Genomic DNA, 12,469 nt, shown 5'->3' with positions numbered 1-12,469 from the left:
GAGTGAAATCGAAAAAAAGCGGATACAATGGAAGAAGATGGATAATGATCGATATTGGCTTAATTTTGTTTATCATATTGCAAGCAAGCTTAACACACAGGTAAATTAATTTTTAAATATATTTAGTTAAATTATAATTAATTATTTATGTATTTAATTTAATGTTTTATTAATTGTGTAATTAGATATTTGAAAAGATGTGTAAATGTTAATTATTATATTGTAAATTAAATTTAATTGTTTGTTATAATTATAATTATTATATTAAGAAATGTAAATTAAAACTTAATTATTATGATAAATTAGTTTTGTGTTGTAGTAATTTATAAATTATAATAATTTTGTATATATTATTTTGTTATTATACAAAAATTTTGAATTTTAAAAAGTAGACATTATAATATGATGGTCGTTCCAGATTCAAGAATGAAACCATTTCTTAGAGAGACCAGTTTTTGGCATGTTGCACAGATGGTCCTAATATTTGATTATCATAAGACACTCATAAGTACACTTGTAGAACGTTAGAGACCTAAGTCACACACATTTCATCTTCCATATAGAGAATGTACGATCACTTTGGATGATGTTGTATTTCAACTAAGCTTACGTGTGGATGAAGTCCCTGTGAGTGATTGTATTGGAGTGTGGGAGAAATTGTATGATCAAAATATATGAGCGTTGTGTGAAAATTTACTTGAAGTAGCTCATGATGAGAGAAACATAAAAGGATTTTCTGTAAATTTTCAGTGGTTCACAGATACATTTGAAGCATTACCTCACAATGCTGATGGACAGACTATTATCTGTTACACTAGAGCGTACATAATAGTTGTAACGTCCCAAATTTTATAATAAGTGTTTGCATTGACTTTTCCGTGTTGTGTATTTATAATATATATAAACATATACATGTATGATGTGAATGGATATTTGAGTTGCACTTGAGCGTGTGATGAACTTTGAATGCTTGTGTGTACAAATGAGTATAGATGCGTATAAATATACTTGTATACGATTGGGTTGGATTAATTAGACTGAAAAAAAGGTTAAGGGTGTAATACTGCGACATTCTCGCTGTAGCGAGAGGGCCCTAGAAGGAAGGCGTGAAACTGTCGCCTTCTCGCTGCAGTGAGAAGTCCCTCACCGTAGAGACAAAGCGACAGTTTGGGGTGCATTTCAAGGTGTAGTCTCGCTGTAGCGAAAAGGACTCACTGTAACGAGAGTGTCGCGACCAGAAAGGGATTTAAAGGGGTTAAGGCTTGAGGAAGTTTCATTTCTCACTTTTCCTTCGAGATTTTTTTGATTCCCTCACTCCTAAACCCTATTTCACCGATTAAATTGCCTCTAAGCCGCTTAGAAGCAAGATTGAAGGTTGGATTTGTGTAGGGAACGCTTGGAGGTGAGTTTTAATGGTTAGGGTTTTGGTTTTCCATCCTCATCCTCTGATTTCTCAATTTTTCTGGGTTCTCATGAGATTCTTCCATGTATTTAGGTCAAAGTTCATGTGAAGGAGCGCCTACCTTGTTAATTTGGTGTGTGGATCTTCATTTGAGGTAAGGAGAGACTCTACTCTATCTCATTATGTTTAAATTACCGTTTATTTCGTTGAATGTTGTGATGTGACTGAGATAGAAAGTAAGAAATGTGTGATTTGATGAAAATTATTGTGTGTGTTTGGAGTGAAATGTGAATTGATTGTGGGATTGACATACCCTTGATTGAGAATTTGTGTGAGCATGTTGAGTAATGATGATTGAATAATGTAAATGGTTAGAAATGGATATAGATGACCTGTTGATATGTTGTGTGAATGAATTATGGGCCTGTGTGCCATGTACTGCAAATGAATGTGGGCCTCTGTGCCATGTAATGTGAATAAATGTGGGCAAAGTATGTCGTGTATGATATGCTATGAATGGTTCAGCGATACACTAGAGGTGTGGAGATGGAGATAGCAAAAATACCTTAGGGAAAAGAGAGTAGTGGTGACACCAACAGTGAGCGTGGATGCACCACAGGCCACACATTCTCTTCATGACTAGACCTTTGACCACTACTTTTGTTGAACGACCCATGACTGCCCACGCGGTATTCGTGAGGCAGGAGTAATCGGTGACCATTCATGGTGTGAAATTGTGATAACAGTGTCACAGTGAGCATGGCTAGATACGGTGAGAATACATGTGTGGAATGTTAGTGCAGTGAGTGTACCGGTTGTGTTTTAAATTAGAATAGAGGATGAATAATGATTGTAATTGAGATTGAGATGCTTGTATTGTGGATGCATGATTTAAAGTACATTGGTAAATGTGTAGTATATGAGGTGAGTCTCTATGTTTATGTGTGATGGAGAGTGTAGATTGGTAAATGTGTAGTATCTAAGGTGAGTCTCTATGTTTATGTGTGATGGATAGTGTATAGTACTCACCCTTACATTTATTTTTCAGGTGACCAAGACGATCAGCACTAGACTCAGTGAAAGAAAGATGAATTGTTATAGGACTTAAATTGTATTTTGAAATTATGATGTAACTGAATTAGTCCTGTAGCAGTTTTTGATATAAATTTGTAATCCTTTATTATTTTGAATTGTTTTATGAAACTCTATGATGAGATCTTTTTATTTAAATAAAAATTCTATTACTCTCATTTTGCGAAAATTATTATTTGGAAATTAATTTAAGGTGTTACAATAGTTTTATTTGTTTCCAGATAAAATAGGATTTAGGATTCATATGAAGTGACTACTTCTTTTAACTGATTTTACTAAGATTTCAAACTATAGTTGGGGTTATGTTATTCTAGCATCCCTTTATCGTGAGCTTTGTCATGTAGTGAAATACAATGTCATCGAAGTTGTAGGTTGTTTACCTCTTCTACAGTTTTGGGCATGGTATAGAATACCTCAGTTAGCCCCTAGGCACCATCATCCTCTTACTTTTCTACTAGCATTGAGGTACATATATTTATCAATATATTATTTTTTGTTATTTATATATGTTAAATTTGCAAGTAAAAACTAATTATACCCATTTCATGTGGAAAAGTTATAGGTCATTGACGAGATCAGATAAGTTATTGCAATATAGGAAGATCATTGATTTCATTGGCATTATTGGGATAAGTTCAAATAGAGTGTATGCTGTTAACTTTTGTTTTGAATGATTTTATTTAATAGTCTAATATTTGTTATTGATTATTTCAGTTTAAGTGAACGCCCTACAACAATAATGAGGTCAGGAACATTATACCTTCTTTTGTGTATGAGACGTTGATGTTTAGGCATCTATCACTGCTTTTATACAATTTACTGTGATTGAGTGGAACCCTGTTGATCACGTAGTTCAACAATTTGGTAGAACACAACACATACCAATTAGGCTGATAAATATTGATCGGTTGCACATTAAGGATGGAAGGAGTGATTTAGATATATGGTGGTTTAATTATCATGTGACATGACATGCTGCATGGGTGGCACGTAGGGAGCGACGAGTTCAATATCCTCTAGCTGATGATGATTGTCTTTCTATCAAGTACTTTTAGTAGTTCTTGTCAGTCACTAATAGATTTTTGTCGTTAGATGGAGTCCCACAGAATGTAGAACTTAAGGACTTACCTGATTGTGTACCATTATATGCCCCCAACACCTGACATCACCCACCCTGGTGATGTTTCAGATAGATACTCTTTCATGCTTTGTTTGCATGCCGATACACATGTTAGTAGACGCTAGTACCGTGATGAGACGCATATAGAAATCGACTTTCCGACACACAATGTACAACATGATACAAATCTAACTATACAGTCTACCTCACACTACATATACCACTCGACACTCACATACTCCAACCAATACTTCATGTCAAGACCTAGCCAACAACAGTACATGGCTAGTCATTTTCAGCACCAGTTCATGTTGGGCCCTAGCCAACAATGTATGACCTCCAGCCAGCAGTTTATGGTAGACCCTAGTTATCAGTTCATGTCAAATTCTTTTCTTAGTCCTAGTCTTATGCAACATTTTGTCACAGGTCTAGCCCAAAGTGATATTGCACAACATATATCTTTCAGTCCACCTTTTATGTCAGATGTTGAGGTTATAACTTGGTTAAATTCGACCGATATAGCCAAATCTATGCTATTACCATATAATCTATATCGACCATCACTAACATATATCTGAACTCCTTCCTTCAATGGTTCACCAGAGGAGTACAAGGAGGAGCATCAAAGGAATGTCCAACAACAAAAAGCGAATGACGAAAATTAGTAGGAGAAGGAACATGCACACCGCAGACCTGTATGACAGATTGTATATTGTCGTTGTGCAACAGGGAGCCACATTGTTGGGTCCATATGCAACAGGCGTAGCCCATAGTCACATATGCTGCATAGTGATCTAGATATTTTATGGACTACATACTTTGAAATTTGAATTTTATGCAATTTAGAATTTAAATTTTATGTCCTTTGAAATATTATTTTTACATTGATATCATTTAATAGTTTATAAAAATTATTATATAAAAATATTAACAAATTTAATTAAAATTATTATTATTTTTTTACTTTGGTAAGAGATTAAAAGAAATTATACAATTTAAGTGTATACATGGATCATAATTCAAACTCCAAAAATATACCTAAGGCAGGATATGTTTTTAACTAAGAAAATCTATTATAATTAACTTCTGTACTTGTATTTGAAATTAGTTTTAATTGACCTTTATGTAATTCAAATCAAGATATTTGTGTAAAATTTTTTATTTCGATACATATACGTTAATATTCAATTATTTTTATTTTATTTAAGTAAAAAACCCATAAAAAATTGAGTGCACTATGGTTTTCTTTGTATCAGCGTGGGACATTGTACAGTGGCCACAGCAAATTCGTTAGTTGCCAGAATTACCCACAGGTTAATCAAATAACTACTCTTTCAAAACGTGTTGTTTAATTGTACACAATAAACATTTATGAATGATAAATTTTTATTATATTAATAATAATAAACATTATAATTCTTAATTAAAAAACATTACTTATTAGTTTTTATTGTATATACTTCCACACATTAAACATTTAGATAAAAATAACTATCCAAGGAGGAAACGTAACGTCACCCAAGTGAGTTTATAACTTAAAGAACGGTTTAAGTGGGACAAACTTGAGAGATTCTACTACACTCCAACGTAAGTTTCCACCAGCATAGATGCTCTTTTTCTTTTTACCTTATGTGAAGGGTCATTATTGTTTTAAACCAGTTTTGCGTATTTAAACATAGCTCTTCATTATTATTATTTAAAAAATATATGTGGACCGATGTTTGAAAAAATAATTCCAATTTTATTTTTTGTTATAAAATATGAACAAAGTTTTGTAACCCAAGAGATCTGAGAAACGATTATGAGACCAAGACAACAAGCACTTCCACTCAGATTCTACTGAGAAAATGATCTAACAGAAGAGAGACGATCATAATAATAACAAAATCACAAAGAAGGAAGAGAAGGGGGAAAATGTGCATAAAAATTACGATGGCAATGACAATAGAGGGAGAGAGAAGGGTGAAGAAGCTGTGCAGTGTGCATTTATGAAAAAAATTAAAATGATCATTGAATATGATATTTTTTTTATTTTTTTATTTTTGGGGTCAAATATGGTAGAACTTATTGTACCTGGTATTTTTGTTTTTGTCAATCGTACCTGGTATCTCCATATAGATCTATGAAGAATTAGTCCTACCTGAAAAGATAGCCCAGTTGGCCCAGAAAAAACATAAGCCAAATGGGCTTTGACTTTTAAAAAATAGATATCTTTACTTTATTGTAAGCTGACTTGCTTATTTGTACATAAAAAATAATTTTAAAATTTCATTCGGCTTTGTTAAAAATAGATAAATTATTTTTTATTTTATTTTATTATATTTATTATTTTAGAAGATTGCTAAAAAAATTTTAGTGTTTAATTTTTTACTGTATGTATGACATATTGTTGAATACTTTTGATGTTTAATATCATTTAATTGTAAACATCGTTAGTCTTTTTAAATTTATAAATATTTAAAATAAATAAAAAATTATATATTTAATTTTATAAAATATTTTTATATTTTTTCTTTTATTTTGATTTTTTTACTTACTTTGTTTGTTACATGCTTACATAATTTAAAAAAAAAAACACATTTAAAATAATTCCATAGAAAATTAATTTAGAAAGATCAAATGAAATTGTTTTTATATTTAGATTAACTAACAACTAAATAAAAAACAACAATTAATGGGTAAAGTTAAGAGAAGAGTGGTGTTATAGTTAAAAAATAATAATAGAAAAATGTTTAGCTTGCAATAACATTTTAGGCAAAACTTAAAGTAAGCTTGCTAGGTTCGACCAAAGAAAGAAAAGTAATTGGTAGCAGAAGGTTACCTGTAAAAGCATCTTTTACAAAGGAGCGTGATCGAAAAGGCTCAGGCAACTGGCTCACTCACTAAGGGTTGAAATTAAGTAATTAAAGTTAAAAAATATTGATCATATTTATAATGTAAAAGGATAACTAGTGTTTTATTCTTTGATAAAAAATAATAATTAAGTAATTAAGAGAATTGATTGATTAGTTAAACAATAATAGGGCATGACTCTATTTATAATTATTAACGTAAGAGAAGTAAAGTAGTACTGCGAGACTTAAACAAGTGATAAAATCCATGTTTGATTCATCGAATATAGACATTTAATTGAGGTTCATTGAACCTGGTCTCATCTAAGCATGCCAAAACCGCATTGCTTGCTATGTTCTAAAGAACTCCCTAACGCTAACAACCACAACAGCGTCCAATTTCCACATCCAACTTAAGATGGTTATTTTTTTTGGGTTCTATTCGTTGTGTTCCATAAAACCGCAGAAAAGTGTAAGCAATGCCAATTTTTCGCTGCTGAGAGTAACGATGACGACAGTCAACCCACACTTTATTTCTCCTCGTGGGTCAGAATGAGACAACAAGATCCACCCCTTCTATTTTTATTTTTTTATTTAGATGAGTAAAAATAAATAATTTGGGGATATAAAAAATAATTTTAAAAAAACTTGAAAATATATTTTTATTATATATATTTTATGTCAATATAAAATTATTTGTAATTATTTATTGTAATTTGCTATAAAATAATAATTTTACATTTTAAACACTTAAATTAAAATAAAAATCCTGCATCTCTCCTCCAGCTGCATTTCTTGCCTCTTATGGAAGTTTTTTTTTTTTTTTTAGTTAATCTCACTTTTCATTTTCATTCTTTTTATTTATCCAAAGAATAAACAAAATTCATTAAAGAAATATTATTTTCTCATTAGAAACGTCTATAGTTCTCACCTCTAAGTTACCAATAAGAACAATATATTGTTTTTTAAAACTAAATTTTGGCCATTTTTCAATCTCCAATGTGCTCGCAATAAAATCAATATGACTTATAAAAGACTAAATTAAAAAATAGTTATTGCACGTTAATTTAAGAAATATTCTTTTGTCATTAAAAACATCCCTCTTGACGAAATGCAAATTAACAAAAGAGGATTTACATGTAAAAAATATTGATTCTTTTTAAATTTGAAATAACAATCAATTATTTGAATTATTTTGTAATGAATTATTATTTATGTTAATTAAACTTTCATTACATATAAATTATGAATATTAATTTTATGTGGTAATTACCACAACATAATAAGTCAAAGGCTTATTTATAATTTTGTTTTATTTAATTAAAATTATATACAACTTTAAGTATTTTATTAAACTTTCTAGAGATGATTCAATTTCTCATATTTTAAAATTGAGAAATGTGGTCTCTTTGTTTATTATATTTTGTCTATAACTTTTAAAATTTTATTTTATAATAAAAATATTTATAAATTAAATTAATTAAATTATTTTCAACATTATTGACTTTTAACTCATAAATCAAAACATTGGTCAAAATAAATTCCACCAAAACTTATTAAAACTCTACTAAATTTTTATCTTATAAATATTTTATATTATAAATCTATCATAATGAAAGCCCCTTAATATTTGGGAAAAAATAATTTAAAATTTTTAAGTATAACAAAATTAAAAAGATACCAATTTTTTTTTAAAAAAATTAACAATACTTAATTTAATTAAAAGACTATAAAAATAAAAATTACACATGTTCTAAATTAAAGAAAAAAAAAACACAGTTAAGTCTAAAATAAAGTAAATACTCCTCTACATATATTTTGGTAACGATTGCATAATTAATTGTATCAATATTTAATACGTCTTGTACTCTAATTCAGAAATAGACTTTTATCTATTTGATGTGCATAAAAATAAAATAGACATAAGAGTTAAATATGCATATTAAAAAAACTTTAATATTTTTATTTAGATTTATTGAACTTTTCATAAAATATAAAATTGATCAATTCAAACGTTGAATTATTTTATAATTATGTATACATTTTATATAATTTAAAATTGTGTAAGTTTATTATTAAAAAATTAATACTTATTTATATTTTAAAAATTAATTATTACTTAATTTTTTATATGAAACTTTATAAAATTAATTTACTTATAAGAATTTTTAAATTAAGTATTTAAATTTAAGATTCAGTGAATCTGTCATTGTGTACTATGATTTATGCTGTTATGCATGGTAAATAAGGTAGAAGAAACGGAAATTATAGAATTAAGAAAGAAAAGACAGAACGAAAAGGGAATTTTATTTTGCTGTAATTAATAACGATGATGACCTAAGATATTCAACATGATAAGTTTTATGTTACTATTTTGTGTGTAAATTAATCAACTCCTAAGTTATGACTGCGCTTAATCTCCTGTAATATGAAGGTGAATGCCAATGTTCATTCCGTGGAGCAACATTGACACTGAACCTGGACGCTTTCGGAGGCTAGGTTCACCAAACCACACTAATAATAGGTCCACATTCATGTTCAAATTTACGACTAAAAAATCCTCCACCGTTCACAGTTCGACAAGTCAATCATGATTATCATGCACTGTATTCGACACTATGTATAAATATGACGCCATTTTCCTCTAACCCCATCTTCCTCTCATTCAATTTTCTCACTCACGCATTCATGTTGACACCATATCAACATTTCAACGACATTTGCAACATATGAATGTAGCGCCACCCATCGTTACTTTCCCTAGCTATATATATGCAAGCACCTTTGAAAATTACATGTTTATAGTCCTAATTAAGGTATAAGAGAGAAAGGGGTGCATGCTTTTAGATATGACAAGGATTCCGGTGAGGTTTCAGAGGGTGGCGGCGGCGTTTGATGCTGACGTGGCACGTGTGAGGCTTTGCGAGAGTAGCGGGAGCGAGCACTCCCCGGAGAGTTTAACGGATTTGTCTGATCTCGTGAAGTCCTTCATGGAGAAGAACGAGACAATTGGAGAAGAAGTGGGGGGTGTAGTTCGTTGTGACGAAGACTATGAAAAGGGTGATGATCAAGAGGAGCTTGAAAAATCTGAGTTTTCTGATTCTGAGACGAGGGAAATGTTGAAGGGTTTGTTTTGTGGGAATGAAGATGATGAAAAGGATGTGAAAGAAAAAATTAGGAGAGAGGTTGAAGTTGCGTGTGGACTTGTTGGGGACAATTCGTTGCCCGAATTCAAACGCCGGTTGATGTCTCGGTTGAGGGAGAAAGCTTTTGATGCCGGTGAGTAATAATTGCATACATGCTACTAACATTATGGTTCTTATAATTTGGTTTGTTATGGTATTTACCACATTAATGTTTAGCTCTTATTTCTTGTTTAGCTACAAACTATGACAACTAACTTGATTCAATTCGTCACTTCGATCAATTTGTCACAGTTGAAAATGGTAGTTTACGAAGTAGATTCTTCCATCAAGGATCTATTTAGGACTAATTATAGACAATTTATGATAATAGTTTATGATTTTTATAAGTTTATATATATAATTTTTAAAATTATTATAAACACACGTTAAATTAATTACCCTACTTTATCATATCTAGAAGTCTAAATCATATCCATATCAATGTGTCCCAATAAGGGAACACAACATATTTTTATTCTATTCAATTATTTTCCAAATAGGATCCGCAATATCTATAGGACCGCCATATCTATAAGGTAGATGTATAGTAAAAGAAATGATAAACCAATATGTATTGATTATTGAATTGATCACTAGGTTATGGAACTTAATTTGATGAAATATATATCCTCTCTGCGCAGGGCTTTGCAAATCGAAGTGGGAGAAAAACGGAAGATTAACAGCTGGTGACTATGAGTACATTGATGTGAATTTTTCGGGAAAACGCTACATTGTTGAAGTTTCCCTTGCTGCGGAGTTCGAAATAGCTCGTCCCACAAATCAATATTCTTCCTTGCTAGACATTTTTCCATTGATATTTGTTGGTAAAGTAGAAGAGCTAAAGCAAGTTGTGAGGCTAATGAGCACTGCTATTAAAGGCTCTATGAAAAGAATGAACCTACACATACCTCCTTGGAGGAGAAATGTGTACATGCAAGCCAAATGGTTTAGTGCTTACAAGAGAACAACTAATGCGATTACAACTAGAAAGGCATCATCACCTTTGTCTTCTAAAAGGTCCATTGGATTTGAAGTACGACCTGTGAAAGCATGTTCTTGCAAGAATGATTATGTGAGCAACACTGGGTTCAGAATCAGCCAATTGACCACTGTATTTAATTCTGATAACTTGGGTGTGTAATTTTATAGCTATATTAATTCTATTTGTATATAAGTGCTTTTCTTGGTGGTTGGAGTTGATTTGTGATTGTGACAAGTGTTTTTAGCCTACAGCACATGAAGTGAATGCTAGAGAACAAATGTCTCTGATGCACAGCTCTAGTATAATTTTGTCTTACGGGTAGATAAAAGTAGCAGTAAGCAAGATTCATTGCTAGCATTTATTTTATTTATTTGTTATGATAAGTTTTACAAAAAAACGTTTTACTATATAGAATAATTTTCTTGGGAAATGGCTATGGAGGCTTCGAAATTAAGCACATTGATCTGAATGATAGAGCAGCTGAAAGATAATTGCATAGACACTTATTATGGCTCTGACTCTATCTTGCTATTACTAGTGGTCCCCCAAATTGATTTGTCTAAGCGCCAAGGAGTGGCACACCATGAAGAATAAAAGCATCTTGTGGACAATTTATTCGCCAAAAGTTATATTATAACATAAATTATTCAATAAAAAAAAGTTCTCTTTAATTTCACTTTACCATTTTTAGATATAACAAGAAAGTCTCAAACACCTCCAACTTGGCATTTAATGGCATCGTTCATTTATTAAATACTTTTTTTTTTGTTTTTTCATAGGAATTAAGAAAATCATTAATATTTTAAATATTATTAGAAATTATTATTTACTTTTTTCTATATACTTTATTTATTCATAAATAATATTACATTTATCAATTTTTTAACATATGCAATATTACATAGGTTAAAAGTTGTATATAATAATTTTTATTAAAAGTTATAAAATTCAATGTAATTTAAATATATTAATAGTATTAAATACTACAATTTTCTCTAAAAACTTATTATATATAACTTTTTATCTTATACAATATTGCATAAATTAAAAAAATTGCTTATTTATTACTTTTTTTATTTTATCTGTTATCATATTTTTAAATAAATTTTTTTATTTCTTATTTTAGAAGTTCAAGAAATATTTTTATTATACCCTTATTTTTTACAAACAAATAAATAAAAGCATTTAATAAAAAAATTTATTCTTAAATTGTGTAAAATTTTTTCAAGGAGGAAAGAATGAAATTGAAAAGAAGTGAGAAACATCTCTTGTGAATGTAATGGAAATTGGAATCATTTATTTTACCTCAAAACAAAATTCCCTTCGTTTTCGAGATATAATGAATAGGAAAAAAGGAAGAGAGGAATACGTACTTAAATGAGTTATTATTATTTTTTCTTATTTTTTTAAATTTTAAAATAATAATAAAAATTTAAAAATAAGAAAAAGATTAAAATTAGAAATTTTAAGATAATCTAAATTTATAATATTTTTAATACAATTTAATTATGTTTTTGCTCTCTTTTTTTTATTCGTTTAAACAAATATTTATTTTATCATTTCTTTTATTTATTTCAACTCATTTAAATGTCAAATATTTTTATTTTTTATCTTCTTTTTTTTCTGTCCTTGTCCTCTTTCATCTAAAGAGATTTAAAACCTTTTCATTGACTTCAGGTTGTCTTAAAAATTCTTTTGCACTTGAAAATATTGTTGGTCATTCATTATTGTTGTATAATATCTAAGATAATTCTTAAATTTTTTTAGTTCTTTACCGTAATATTAGAATTATTCATTACTAAACTTTATGCCATATTGACATTTAATCTCATATCAAATAGATAATTAAATAAATTT

General features: G+C 29.5%; 1 protein-coding gene across 1 annotated transcript; it reads left to right on the top strand.

Annotated features, from left to right (window-relative positions):
* Positions 1–9,294: 9,294 nt before the first annotated feature.
* Positions 9,295–10,771, top strand: LOC113852184. The gene is made up of 2 exons (XM_027482425.1): positions 9,295–9,724; positions 10,272–10,771. The coding sequence occupies exons 1-2, from the start codon at positions 9,295–9,297 to the stop codon at positions 10,769–10,771; spliced, it is 930 nt and encodes a 309-aa protein (XP_027338226.1).
* Positions 10,772–12,469: the final 1,698 nt, after the last annotated feature.

This window comes from Abrus precatorius, unplaced genomic scaffold, assembly GCF_003935025.1.
Source record: "Abrus precatorius isolate BTA unplaced genomic scaffold, Abrus_2018 Scaffold10, whole genome shotgun sequence".
In the NCBI taxonomy this organism is placed as follows: domain Eukaryota; kingdom Viridiplantae; phylum Streptophyta; class Magnoliopsida; order Fabales; family Fabaceae; genus Abrus; species Abrus precatorius.
This window is presented reverse-complemented; position numbering and strand designations above follow the sequence as displayed.